Below are 14,881 nucleotides of genomic sequence, written 5' to 3' on the forward strand. Positions count from 1 at the left end.
CAATACTTAAACTAAAAAAAACCCCAAACCCTATCAGTTGCTATGGAGTGGATTCCAACTCATGGAATGTCAGAGCAGAAGTGTGATCCATAAGGTTGAGATTTTGTTTTGTTTTATTTTAATTGTGCTTGGAATAAAAGTTTACAATGCAAATTTGTTTCCCATCTAACTGTTTATATGAATTCATTTTATAATGTTAATTAAAATGCCTGCAATGTCATTTCCCTATTCCTTCCCCCTCTCCTTAACTCTCATTTTCATTGATCATTCGATTCTCTCCCTTCCCTTTCTGGGAAGAATCCAACCTCCAATACACGATAGTGAAGCTGACACAGATATGTGTGAACTGGAAAGAAAGATGCCTTTTCCTTATTGGCTCACCCATAAGAGTGCCTGTTTCTAATTGGCTCATCCAGGGCCTGTTGAAAAGTAGCCTTCCCACAGGAACACCTGTTTTAAGAGTCAAGTTGGTTATTGCCATCCACTAGGAACCAACTCATAGCTGAACCTTCCTTGGGTTTCTGAGACTAAATCATTCAGGAGATTGCTCATCTTACATAGCTCCTGGTGGCTTCCAGCTGCCAGAAAGACTCAGTACAATCCTTTACAGACTGTATCACCAGGGCTCCCTGTTTTAAGAGCCTCCTTTATATACATTTTTTTTCTGTCAGAGGTGGCACATTCTCTAAATGCCAGGTCCCTGTCACTTAACCTCCACAGTGACTTGGCATTGTGCAAACACATTGTGGGTATTGTGATTAATGCTATGAACCAAAATGTGTATGAATGGTTGGATGAAAAACCAAGCTCTGTAAACTTTCATTCATACAACAATTCACAACACAATTAAAAAAAAATGCCTTATTGGGGCAGCAGCTCCTGGAGGAATAGGAGCTGGAGGAACAGGTAGGAGCTGTGTGAGAGGAAGCAAAGAAGTGAATGAGTACCCCAACACATCCTGCTGTTCCAGTTTGCCAGCTGGATGAAACTCTGTCCCAGGACATCCTCCCTCTACTTCACCTACCTGTATCCCCGCTTCAGGGTCCGGGTGTGGGGGAAATAATAAACAACAGGAAAGCTGTTTTCTCTTTACAAAGCAAAACCAAACCAATACAACAATGAAAACAGTGCTGATGGAACCACAGATACATCTGCAGGACGTTGTCCAAAATAAACGTTTTGTACACCTGTAACACAAAATCATTCTGTGTGCTACAGAGGTCACAAACCTTAGGATAAAAACACGGTATTACATTTGCTCACCTCTATATATTCAGAATTTTTTTTTTAGTGGGAAAAAACCACACTTTATTATTCCCAGCACGGGACAGGTCTTCCAGGGGTGGCAGGAAGCGGCTGTGGGACAGGGCTGTAGAAACGGGGGTGGTCCTACTTGCCAGTGATGAGGGGGTTCCTGAGGACCACAATGACCGAGTCCCCACGCAGGAACATCTTAGAGATATAGCGGTCCTTGTTGATGGGTTTGGACTTCTTCTTGCCCTTGCCACTCTTGGGGACCTCGGTCCACATCTCCTTCACGTTCTCCAACACCATGTTGCAGTGCGTGTCGAAGGCCTTCACGCGGCCCAGGAGCTTCTTGTTGTTACGACATTTGATGAGCACTTGCGCGTTGTTCTTGACCGACTGCGTGAGCACGGAGAGTGGGCCCGTGTTAAACTCCTCCTCCTCTCGCTTTTGCAGCTCGTCAGGGGTTATCTCACTCTTGGGCTTGTTGAGGAGGCTCATGGTGCTGGCTGCGGTCTCGAATTGCTCCCGTTCCCTCCGTGTTGCTTCTTCCTCTCCGGAATTTTTTTTTTTAACACACATTAACCTATCTAAATCTCCAAGAGGTAGATTGCATGTTTCCTTTGTATTTTACAGATTTCTGAGCTGAGGCAATAAAGAAAGGGCAAGCTGCTCACAGTTATTAAGGTAGATAATGAAAATAGCTTCGGGGTTTTTGTGTTGGGTTTTGCTGTTGTTGTTAGTATGTTAGTAGGTTGTTAGTATGAGTTTTACAAAGTCTTCCACGTGGACTATGCAAAAGTTATCCTGTTTTCTTTTTATACAGCTCTGGAGGAGAAATATCATTTACCCTCAGTTTATTAATGAGGACCCACGACTTTGGTCAAGTTGGTTCGAACTCACAGACTTTCAGAGACTGAATCTTTATGGAAGGAGTCTGCTCGTGAACCTTTGACCTTTTGCTTAGCAACCTGATAGTTATGCTCTAAGCCACCAAGACTCCCTTTGAGGAAGACAGTGATGCTCAAAATCTTCAAATCTTTTGCCAAGATTCACACAGCTGCAGCCCATCATTTATTTAGACTAGACAGGAACGGGCTCAGTTACGTACAAGTAGTGTTCGTATTAACTTCATCTACTTATTAGAAACATGGGGTAAGAGAGGGTGAGTGGCTTTGTCCATGACCACACCGCTGGCTAAGCAGAAATCCGCAGGCAAGAAAAAGATCTGAGACTCAAACGCAATTCTTTGGGTCAGTGCAGACCCCCTTTTCTCACACCCTAGTGCCCACTGCTGGCAGCCTCAACAGTGACCCATTGGGTTACACCCTCCTTGCCACGCCTTTCCCTGGAGATCCAATTCCAAGGGAGGTGGCGGGCGAGAGCAGGTCGCGGGAGCGGTCGGGCAGCCTGCGGAAGAGGCGCCGCGGGGCGCGTTCCCGCAGCAGAGTAGAGTGGGTGGGACCGGGGGGGCGGGTTCTGGCACCTCCTCCCTTCCCTCAAGGGGTTCCCTCCCCTGTCCCCCGCCGGCCGACTGCCGACTGCTGGGCGGGCACTACCCGAGCTGCACGACCTCAGGCTGGCAGAAGCAGCCCAGTGTGCGAAGCTCGGGCGCCAGCAACACTGGGGAACTTCTGCAGAGCGGAGCAAATCCGGATCCGAACCGGCGCGACTCCTGGGTTCCCAGCACCGCTGAAAGCCACGGGTTCCCTAACGCGGCAGCTCCCTAAACCTCAGCGCCCGGCGCCGAGTCCCGCGGCGAGATGTCCGCGCGCGTGGGCCTCCTGCTGCGTGCCCTGCAGCTGCTTTTGTGGGGCGTCCTGGAAGCCGAGCCTGGAGGCGACGAGCTTCGCAGAGAGGCACAGGTACCGGGTGGCGGGGTGGAGAGGGGTCTCCATGCTTGAGACTCTCCAGAACGTTGCAGTCAGGCCACCCAACTGCCCCATCCGAGCTGACCGTCTGCATTATCCTCTTCCCTTAACGCTGGCACACAAAGAGCCTGGGGACAGCATTCTTGCTTGAGACCGAGGCTGGGGTCACACACGCTCCGGGATTTACGCTGATTGTCTAGGGGGTGTGTGTGTGTGTGTGTGTGTGTGTGTGTGTAAGGGGCAGCGACAAGATGAGACTGACAGGCGAGCGTTGGAAGAACCTTTGCCACCCCCCCTCCAGCAGTCTGGCATGGAGCCACTACTTCTCGCCTCGCCCCCTAAGCTGGAGACACTTGTGGATCTGTCCTATGTCCCCGAGACTCCCAGGACCATAAGGCCCCGAGATCGGTGTCGTGGAGAGGGTATCACTGAGTATCGTCAGGCAGGCTGGACAGAAATGCTGCTGGGTTTTGGGACTAAGTTTCTAGCCAGTTTGAACAAGTCGTTTGAACTACTTAGAACCAGTTTCTTCATCTGTAAACTGTGTACGAGTTTTCCTCTCCTTTAAACAGTGTTTCAGAATGGAGTTTAAGAAGGCAGAGAGGTGGGAATGAACCTCAAAAGCCTTCCAATTTCATTTTCCTCATTGGATCCAACTGCTTCCTGTAAATTGCTCAAAGGGAACTTTTTAGTGAAGTAGCAGTGAGGGGTGCAGTTAAGTGCTGGGCTGCTGGGTGGGCAGGGAGAAAAGTGCGGTAGTAAATGAATGGAAATCCAAAACCTCTGTAAATGTCTATTAAAATTAATAAAAATTTAAAAAAAAATCCACCCGAAGCTCCGGGGAAGAAAGGTCTGGTGATCTGCTTTTTTACAAATCACCTCCTAGTGGGCCCAGGTCTTTCGTGTTTGTTTTTTATTTCTTCTTCTCTTTCTCTTCCTCCTTCCTCTCTCCCTCCTCCCCTTCCTTTGATAATACAACAACATCATAATTTCTTTTTCTCCCCTAAAGAAACTTCTCAAGTTGTCTTCCTCTTTTCAATTATGGTGATTTTGATGGCTGTCAAGTCAGAACCAACTCATAGTTGACCCTCTAATGGGTTTTCAGAGGCTATAAATCACCCTCGGAGCAGCTGGTGAATTCGATACCCCTGCCTTTGTATTGGCAGGACCGCTCATTACCCATTAGGCTATCAGAGCTTTGCACTGGGATCTGCACCATTTTATGGAGAGGGCATGTTAACAAATTATGAGTTATTGACAAGGCTCTGCCCTAAGACTCTTGCTCCCAAAGAGCTTCATTTCTGTCCCAAAACTGCCCATCAAGCTCCTTTCAGTATATCCTCCCTCCTACTTCCATCCCCTAGGTCATCAGAAGTGTCATGCTAAATTTGGAAGACCCGCAGAATGAGGAGCGCCCTCTCTGAATCCCCTTTCCATTCACCGCACAGCTCCCATCACCACTAGGGAATATTGTGAATGACCCTGATCCAACAAGAGGATCCTTTATCAACCCTCCTCCACTCTCTCCCCTTCTGAGCGCTGGTCACTTGCTCTGTGCTCTCAGTTTCTGCACTTAGTTTCTCTCTGGATTTAAAAACTTACAACATCTAGTTCAGAGGTCCCACAGCCCCAGGAGAAGACTCTGGCTACCATGCCAAGTTGTGTTAAGAGTCCCACCCCACCTCCCCCCAAGTCCGGGTCCCAGGCAATCCTTGGCAGAAGAACAGAGACAATATCTCTGCCATCCATGCCTGTGGTAGCCACAGATGGAGAGAATTTGGGGTGTGCTTTGAGAAACTTAATATCTAGCAGATTTGAGTCTCTTTCAGTCTATTTAGCATAATTGGGGCAAGGGACCTTTTAAATCTGAGAACAAGAAATATTTTTAAAGCATAAAAACAGTCAGGAAATATGTAAGGGATGAGTATCTTTGTATGCTTGTGTTTGCATGTGTGTGTGTGTATATAAAATCAATATGTGCTTATGTGTATATCTTTCTGTGTGTGTTTCTGCACATGATTCATTGTATGGACTTTGATGTCAGACATTTGTGTCATCAAATCACAGGCAAATACTTAATCACTAAGATCTCAGTTTTGGTGTTTGAAGCTGTAAAATGGTGAATAATAATGTCTATCTCACAAGGTTGAATAACTGCAAGTTAAGAGGCTTCAACAAGATAATATGTGTAAAATGTTCAGCACAGTGTCTGTATGTAGAAAGAAAACTCAAACACAAACTCATTGCCATTCAGTGGGAACCAACTCATAGCTGATGCTCCAGTGGGATTTTGGAGGCTGTAAATTGCATAGGAGATTTCTTCTTTCTTTTTTTTTTCTACAGAGATGCGGGTAGATTCAAATAGCAACTTTTAGATTAGAAAGACAACTCCCTACAACTATGCCACCAGAGCTCCCTCACAGAATGAAAGTAGCCTATAAAAGCAACTGCTGTCAACGTTGTTGTTGTTGACAACAAAAATAATACAGGACAAACTATGTAAAGCAAATGCTTTCCACACTGGATGATAAACACCACAGGAAGGCAGTTCTTGAGAGAAGGTGTTGGAGTTACTATGTATTACAAAGAACTAAAAAACTTAGGGAAGCTAAACAACCTTTTATTATATTCAGAAATTCTGTGGGACAGAATTTTGAGTAAGGCACAATTGTTGTTGTTACTGAACTTATGGACAAAAGATCTGAACCCTGTCCTATAACCATCATCATTTCTCTAATGACCATAGAGTTTCCAAAGGCATCTTGTTTAGGAAGTGGATGCCAATCCTGATTCCAAGCCTGTCTTAATCTGGGAGCTCTATAAAACACTGTCCACCATGGGTAACCATTATGACATTTGACACAGCAGTGGCACAGCATTCAGTATCACAACAGCTCCAAGTTATCTGAGTATAACAAACTGACAGACCAGTGCTATACTACTTAGAAGAATGTTCTTCCCAGACACAATAAACACCAGGCCCCAGGGCCACAGGCCTGTGGGCCCAACCAACTTTTAAATACAAAGGTCCATCCACAAGTCCCAGAGTTACTTTAACACAAGGCTTTCAGTCCATAGCTGATTGTTAGCTAAATCCAGTAAAATATAGGCAACCAATAAGCTCACACATGATTGTGAAGGAAATTAAAAAACAAAAACAAACAAACCAAACAATGACCAGTTTACAACTGACTTTCCAATAAAACAAGAGAAACTACCCTCCAGAATCCAACTGCTTTACACATGAGCCTCCAAACTAGAGACTTAGTCAGGGCCCAATCTTCTTTTAAATATAAAGGCTTACCCAAAAGGTCCTGACTGACTTAAACAAGAGGCTTCCAGGGCACAGTAGGGCAGCTTATTTCTGCTCTATAATGTCTGTGGCTGGAATCATCAGCATTCTGTCCACCGTATTTTCTGGCAGTCAGTACTGGCTTGCTGTTGGGAGCCTCAGTTCTTACCTATGTGGACCTTCCCACTTGGCTGTTCCTTGTGAACTAGTTTGTGCTTCTTCACATCATGAAGAATGAGTATTCCTCCAGGAAGAAACTGTATCTTTCTGTGTAACTTAGATTCAGAAGTCATACGGCATCACTTCCACTGTATTTTGTATGTTGGGAGTCACTAGCCCCATCCAAAATCAAGCGCAGAGAACATATATGCTCTATCATTTGATGGGAAGAGTATTTAATGTTATAAGAGCATGTGGAATGAAAGATATCATTTAAGGAGATACAATCTGTCACCGAAGAGAAACTCCCAAAGTAAGTCCACAGTCACTCCGAGTTATGCTCAGGGGCATTACCTTGAGAGCAGTGCAGGGCATCACACCTCAAGTTAAGCACAGTTGTCCTGCTGAACTGAAGTATCCGAGGTCAGAGCTGCTGAAGCAGCTAGAATCTGCGGACAAGGAAGACTGGGATTCACTGCCATCACAGAGAACAGAGAAGAACTGCCCCACAGTGCTTCCAAAGCTGCTTATATCTATTGGAGCAGCTGGTGGGTTTGAATCTATGACCTTTAGATTAGCAGCCAAATGCTTTACCCACTATTATGATTGCTCCTCAAAGGAGCAAAAGAAGAATCAAAAACAAAGAGAAATGGAAAGTCAGTAACAAGGCATTGCACTTAAACCAAAGCATATGATAGTATTAAATGCAAATGGAATATTCTAATTAAAAAGCAGAGATTGGCGGTCTAGATTAAAACACACACACACACACACACACACACAAATGCGTGGTGTGTATACGAGGTACCATGACAAGTAAGAGCATAAAATGTTGACGGTAAAAGAGAAAAAACTGTATCACATGAAAAATAATTATAAGAAAACTAGTGAAGCTCTATTAATCACAAACAAAATAGGCAAAAAAGACAAAGTTGTTTTTACAGATAAAAAGGGATTGTTGTTGTTGTTGTTATGTGCCATCAAGTCGCTTGTGACTCATAGCGACCCTATGTACAACAGCCCTAAATTCTGCTCTGTCCTGTGCCAATCGCACTGTCTCTGACACTCCCATCCCGATTAACTCAGTCACTGAATCAGTTCACCTCATAGAGGGCCTTCCCCTCCTGCGCTGTCCCTCCACCCTCCCAAGCATGATGTCCTTCTCCAAGGACCGGTCTCTCCTTACAACATGTCCAAAGTATGTCAGCGAAGCCTCAGAATCCTTGTCTCCAAGGAACAGCCTGGTTTTCTCCAGGATGAATATGTTTGTTTTCCTAGCAGTCCATGGTACCCTCAATACTCTTCTCCAGGGCCACAGCTCAAAGGCATCAATTCTCCTTCTATCCTACCTAGTCATTGTCCAACTCTGTGATGCATAACAAGTGATTATAATAATCGGAAAGGAAAGTTACTCAGAAAGATGCAACAAACCAAAATCTTGGAGGAAAGGCAACCAGGGCGCCTTTTAGAGGAAAGGGTGGTGAGACTTCTCACATATTTTTGGGCATGTTATCAGGAGGGACTAATCTTTGGAAAAAGAAATGTTTGGGTCAACAAAAGAGAGGAAGATCCACAATGAGGTGGATTAGCATAGTAACTGCAAGAAAGGAGCTGAGTATGACAGAGATGATGAAGATGGCACAGGACAGCACAAGGTTTCAGTATGTCATTCATGGGACTGATGAGTCGTAGTTGGCTTGATGGTACCTAACAAGTGTGTGCGTTCTATTTGCAGACATTCAAAACACATAAAACCCAAAGTGACAGAACTAAAAGAAGAAGTAAAAATTCTAGGTGGAATTGTTTTGTGTTTTTTTTAAATCTTTATTAAGATGAACAATACAATCCATTCATTTAAAGCATACATTTTGATGGATTTTGATATATTCACAAATTTGTTCAACCATAGCCATAACAACTTTGAGAAACTTTTTTTATCATCTTAAAAAGAAACCCTGTATCTTTTCATTTTCACCCTAAAGTCTCTTACCTAAGCTATCTGAACAACCACTGAACTATTTTCTGTTTCCTTCTTCTTCTTGTGTGACTGTGTGCTCTGGAGTAGAAACCAACTCATAGCTGACCTTCCAGTGGGTTTTCAGAGGCAGGAAATTGCAGCTGGTGGCTTTGAACAGCGTGCCTTAGGGATTGCAGCACAGCTTTGCTTATTCTGAACATTTCATATAAAAAGAATCATATGATCCTCTATAACTGGATAGTTGGAAAATTTTCACTTCTATCTCAAGTAGTGAATAGAACATACAGACACAAAATTAGTAAGTATATAGAAAACTCAACCATCTGGACTTTTGTTACATTTATAGAAAATTCTAAAATACACATAATTTTTCAAGTGCACATGAGTAATTTTCCAAGCTATATCATTCCATACACCATAAAAATAAATCTCAGTATATTTCACAGTTTGAATCTTACAGATTATGTTCTCTGGTCACAGTGAATTAAGTAAGAAATTAAAGCTGTCAAAACTCCAAATATTTTCGAATACACTTCTAAGTGAGTGCATGAAGAAATAGCAAAAGGAATTAGAAAATGCTTAAAACTGAAAAATAATAAAGATAAATTTATCAACCTTTGCGGTTTAAACAGCACTCAGCATGAACTTTACAGGTTTACAAATGTATGTGTGCATACACATTTCATCTGCCTGTAGGTGTCTGTCTGTGTATGTCCATATCAGTCTGTGTGTCTGTGTCTGTCTGTGTATGTCCATATCAGTCTGTGTGTCTGTGTCTGTCTGTGTATGTCTGCTCCCACCACCCTCTGTGCCTGGCTCTTTATGTCTGATGTTTAAGTGGTAACATTGATGCCCTTCTAGGCACGCTTTTTTGGGAAGGAGTCTTACTGCATTATGAACAAGTCCATTGCTGTCCCCTTAGGACAACTAGCACAGCTCATAACTAAAAAGTGGAAGAAGATGCCTTTGCTCAATTGCAAGATTGAGAGAGAATCAATGAATGAAATAATCCCTTTGGCCCCCTTTCCACTCCCAGCCAGACCGTGTGTTCTTCTCTAGTGACTGTCCCAGGAGAACCATCCACCATGCTTTGTTTGGTCTTTCTCTAGAATAATCAGGCAGTTGTCCAGAACTTGCTTCCCTCTCAGAAGTTTATCCAGAGCTGCACAACTACTCCCAAGGTGATGGTAAAAGAAGGAGTTGGGGAGCCTCCCTCTACAGGGTCACATCGGAGCTTCTGTGCAGTGTCCACTCCAGATGCTGGATCTGTTTCTCATATCCCAAAGCCATCCATCTGAATTTGTGTGAGTCAGAAGTCCAGAAACCTGGGTGTGGAAGTTGTTCCCAAGAGCACAGCTCAGTGACTCATGGGGTGCAGGGTGAACAGAAGTGCAGAAGGGGCTCTGGGAAATCCTACAGGCCCATAACTTGGTGAGAAAGCACTTTCTAAGCCAGTTAAAGAAGCAAGAAAGTTAGCAAGAGCTGGGTGCTACATACAGGAATAGAGTAGGGAGTGACTGCTGGGCAACTTCTCCCTGACCCCCAGCCCAGCCTTGGCTAAGGCATTATTTTTGTGCCTTAAGCCTGGCCCTACCATACAGTTTATACAGTAAGACTATTTCATGTTAGGGGGGAAATGACAAGAAGTGGTCTTGGATGGAGACGAATGTTTTCCCTTATCCTTAAAGATCAAGAATGAAGGAAAAGGCAGGAATTATAACATGAAGCATTTTGGTTATATTTCAGCACAACCTTGTGAATTGAATTAGGACTTTGTGACTCTGAGACTAGATAGAGACAAGGAGGAAGGATTGAAGAGAAAGGGAGTCAGATAAAAGGAAGGGGAACCCTTTGCCCAAAATAAAGAAAAAAGGCTGAGGTGGTCCCAGTGCCCTCATAGGGGATTCAGGATCCCCCAGAAACCAGAGAATGAAAGCAGAGCATCCTGGAATCAAGTGCTTCCTCATTTTGAAGGGACATGCATCAGTCCGGTTGAAAGCCTGTCTTGGTAGGGGACCTATATGAGATATGACTGGAGATGTGGTCCCAGCTCCTGTCTGAAGGTGGAAATCCTTATCCTGTGCACCTTCTTCCCTCCTTGTCTGCTCTGCCCTTAACCTGTCTTGCAGAAGAGTCAGGAGGAATCCAGTTAGAAACTCCTTAACTTTATCTTTTTTTCTGAGTTGAACACCTTCCTCCTTAGTGAAGTAAGCAGCTTGGTCCTTGATCCTTACGTTTCAGAGCCACACAGTCACTTATCTGAACATGGAATGAAACATCCTGGGACGGATGGCAAAAGATTCCAATTCAGGTATTGGCTCTACCTCTCACTGGGAACCTTTGTCAAGATGCTGCCTCTCCCTATGGGCTCCACTACTAACTGAAGGGTGGTGGCCTGAATCTATGCAACTGGCATCATGGAAGACAGGCCTGTGTCTGCTTCTGGGAAGATTACAGCAAAGACACCCTGGGGAACTCAGTTCTGCTCCGTCCCACGTGGGCTGGAGGGAGCCTGTGAGTTTGGTTTTGGCGGCTGCACCTCCCTGGGTCTTAACATTCACTTCTGTACGATGTCCTGGTTGTGCTCTCTCGAGATTGAGAGGTTCAAAGAAGTCATAATGTCTTAAAAACTCTTCACAAAAGTCACAGGCTCATAGTGCTCCCAATTACCTGGGGGGGGAAAAACCCACCATTTTTATTTATAGAACCTGCCGAGACAGAAGACCACCTATCTTTCTTTGCATCTTGCCTAATCATGTGAAAGATGTGCTTGAAGGATAACACAGTCCACAGAGTCACTATTGGGAGAATAATATGAGGCAGAATAAGTCCTAGGGAAAGCAGCGTGCTTCCTACATGAGCTGGTCATTCTGCCATGTTTTCAACTCTTGGTTTTATTGCTGGTGCTAGAACTTTTTTTATGTTCTTCGCCAGACTTGTGGTGAATGTTACGGCTACCCTGTGGACACGAGATGGGAGATAGTCCCTCTTAGGCTGCCCAAAGTTCCTTCAGTGATCAAGCTCTGTGGCTATGTTGTTAAGTGTCCTCGAGTCTATTCTGCCTTCAGTGATCCATGTACAGCTGGATGAAACCCCGCCGGATCCTGTGCCATCCTCATAGATGCTGCTGTGCTGCAGCCACTGTTCCCGTCACTGTGTCCACCCCTCTCGTCGAGAGTCTGCCTCTCCTCTGCCAACCCTCTATTTTTCGATGTATGGCATCCACCTTCTCCAGGGACCAACCTCTCCTGATCCCATGCTCCAAGTATGTGAGGCCAAGTCTCACCATCCTTGCTTCTGAGAAGTTCTCTGGCTGCACTTTCTTCAAGAGAGATTTTTATGGAGACAAAAATAACATTTTTAGGGAGACAATAACCAAAGCTTTCCCAAAGCATTTTCTGATTGGATTTTTTTTAGCTCTTATGAGGAAGGTCAAGCCTTACCACCATTGGATACTTGGGTTGAGTACCTTTGCCACACAATTCATAAAGTTAGTCAGTTGCAACAGTAAGAACTGGGCTAGAATATACTTTAGGGCTCTAATCCAAACCCCTCGTTTTAGGGCAGGCCAACGCTCAGAGAGACACAGGTTTGCAAAAGCATCAGGAATAAAAACAAGACTCTTTAGTCTAGTGCTCTTCCTTTGCTAGTCCAGTGACTCAGAGCTCTTGACTCAGGCCTGGGATTCATCGCTAAACTAGCTTTGCTCAGAAATGGTCACAATTTCCCCTTCCCTCCGGCTCAAAATGGGCTGAGCTTTACATACCTTCTCCTGACAAGTCAAGACAGACACAGGACTAGAACCCCCAAAGTTCTAATCCCACCCTGCTTTCTGCGTCTGGGAAGAACCATTCTCATTTTACCACAGCCACTCCCTGCGCTTTTCAGAGGTGACTCCTCAGGAAAGTGGCCCCAAGCCTGACCAAGCGGGTGAGGCACGTTGGCACAGGCTTTTTAGGCCTGTGAATCACCACCGCAGGGGCACAGCCCTCCAGCTTCCTCTCTATTCAGCTCAAGGCTTCTCAGGAGAGAAATGGGGTGGAGAACTGGGGAGAGAGAAAACCTGGTGTTCAAACTTCAAGGTGCAGCCTGGACTCTGCATACATGAAGTGGGACTGGGGTGATGCCAGGGGGAAGCTCACAGAGTCCCTGAGAGAACACAAGACATGCCCACACTCACGAGTGTGCAGGAAAACAGAGGACCAGGTGGGAGTATGGCTTGTCCAAGCTGGTGAGTGGTCGAGCTGGAATGCAAACTGGAGCTCTGCCTTCCAGACCTGTGGTCTGGTCCTGGCATCTGGCTCCTTGCAGCGACCACACACCTGTCTCTGTTCGGACAAGCCTTTCTCAATAACCTTTGCAGGTGGTAACTCAGGCCCCCAGAAGAGGCTCCTACAGCAGAAAGCATCTCAACCACCCACCTTCCTACTCATCCAGTGGGGCGCAGATCTGTCCCCACTCAGCAGAACCATAGAGCACTCAGCACTGAGTATTGAGGAGCCCTGGTAGCACAGTGCTTAAGCATTCTCTTGCTAATTTAAAAGTCAGTTGTTCGAGCCCACCAGTTCTGTGGAGAAAGATACACAAAGATTACAGCCTGGGAGGCACTCTGTCCTCCATCCAGGGTCACGACGAGTTGGAATCAGTTCAACCTCAACAGGTTTTATTTTTTTTTCCCTGTATGTAATTAAGGGGCCTTTAAAAAAAAATCTGTGTACTGTTGTTATTGTTCTGTGCCACTGAGCGGACTGTGACTCAGAGCGACCCTGTGAACAGCAGATCTGGCCCTGTGGTAAAATACATAAAAGGGCACCCATCGGGGCTGATATTTTCCATCACAATCACTTCACTGCTTTTATGGAAATAGCAAATGTGACATTCTGAAGATTTCTCTTTCCTCATTCTCTCGGTGCCTCTGCTTGGCTGGTGTCCTGGGTATGTGCTTGGTGGCCTTATTGGGACTTCGGCTCTGCCTTTCGATCCACAAGCACCAGAGACAAGTCAAGGAGGAAGGGCTGAGTCTCTCCTTTGACAAGTCCTGAACAAGGCCTCCTCGGCAGCCCTGCCGTCCACCCCACCTTGCCGGCCAGGCACTGCAGCCCAGCCAGGAAACAGGAGACGCCGCCCCGCTCCTCCATTTCCTCTCCTCCCCCCTCTATCCCGGGCTTGAGAGCTGCACCACTGGAGCCAACTCCCTGATAAGGACTAGGCGGGTCTGGGGCTAGGGGTCCAGGGAGTGCCAGGCATCCTGGCCCGGGACCCAGTCCCTCCTAAGTGCAGAGATGGATTACTCAATACGCAAGGTAATAATCACAGGTTTAGGGCATCAACAAAACAGAGGCAGCAGTTATTCATAGCAAACTTATAAATGCCAAGCAGACAGAACACAGAGAAAGGGAACCTCAGGGCATTAGATGAAATGTAGAAATTAGCAACAGATTTTTAAAAATACAACCTATCTGTAAAACAGGAATGGCTTTAAGGAGGAGTTACAGCTCTGTTCTCAATTCAGGTACTTTGATCTCAGACTTGCCTAGTCCCAGCCAGGTACCAGGTTCCCTGTCCTTTCTCCTTGTCAAGAGTGGCTTTCCTTAGGGATAGGTTAGGGTTAGGGTTAGGATGTTAGAGGGTTAGAGTTGGGGGAGGGGGAAAGTAGCTTTCCTCAGGAAGCGGAAGAATTAATGTTTCTTTAGAAGCAATTTTGCTCTGAGTGATTTAGGCAGGACTGGATTAAGGCATGTGATGGCTCTAAATATTGGTAATTTGTGGTTCTCTTTCTCTGCCTACTCAGGGTTACTTCCAAAGGCAGGTGGTTTGAATCCACCAGCTGCTCCGCAAGAGAAAAACACAGTCTCCTCCCATGCCATTTACAGCCTCTGAAAACTTACTGGAGGGTTGGCCATGAGTTAGTTCTGACCTGATGGCACACAACAATAACAACAAAATACGTGCTCTGGTGGTGTGGCCCACAGGGAGTTGCACTGCTAATTCTCTGGCCTTTATAATTTGCCAGCTGCTCTGAGAGAGAAAGATGGGTAATCTTCCCCCATGTGATTTGCAGTCTTGGAAACCCAATGAAGAGTCAGCTACAAATCAGCAAAGAGAGGAGATATACAAGTGTGCGTTGTTGTTGTTGTTATGTGCCGTCGAGTTGTTTGTGACAACAGCCCTAAACCGTGCTCTATCCTGTGCCAATCTCATTGCCTCTGACACACCCATCCCGATTACCCCAGTCACTGAGTCAATCCACCTCATAGAGGGTCTTCCCCTCCTGCGCTGTCCCTCTACTCTACCCAGCATGATGTCCCTCTCCAAAGACCTGTCTCTCCTTACAAC

At 45.5% G+C, this 14,881-nt stretch overlaps 1 protein-coding gene and 1 pseudogene across 2 annotated transcripts in view; one reads left to right on the forward strand and one right to left on the reverse strand.

Annotated features, from left to right (window-relative positions):
• Nucleotides 1-1,389: 1,389 nt before the first annotated feature.
• Nucleotides 1,390-1,746, reverse strand: LOC102872441 (annotated as a pseudogene).
• Nucleotides 1,747-3,008: 1,262 nt separating this feature from the next.
• Nucleotides 3,009-14,881, forward strand: part of MMP28 (matrix metallopeptidase 28) — a 40,814-nt gene continuing 28,941 nt past the window's right edge. For both annotated transcript variants that reach the window (XM_006890896.1, XM_006890897.1), the window contains exon 1: nt 3,009-3,110. In XM_006890896.1, coding sequence (XP_006890958.1) covers nt 3,009-3,110 — 102 coding nt within the window. The remainder of the gene's footprint in view (nt 3,111-14,881) is intronic.

The sequence above is a fragment of the Elephantulus edwardii genome, unplaced genomic scaffold, assembly GCF_000299155.1.
Source record: "Elephantulus edwardii isolate Elephantulus edwardi_28Jun2011 unplaced genomic scaffold, EleEdw1.0 scaffold00094, whole genome shotgun sequence".
Taxonomy (NCBI): Eukaryota; Metazoa; Chordata; class Mammalia; order Macroscelidea; family Macroscelididae; genus Elephantulus; species Elephantulus edwardii.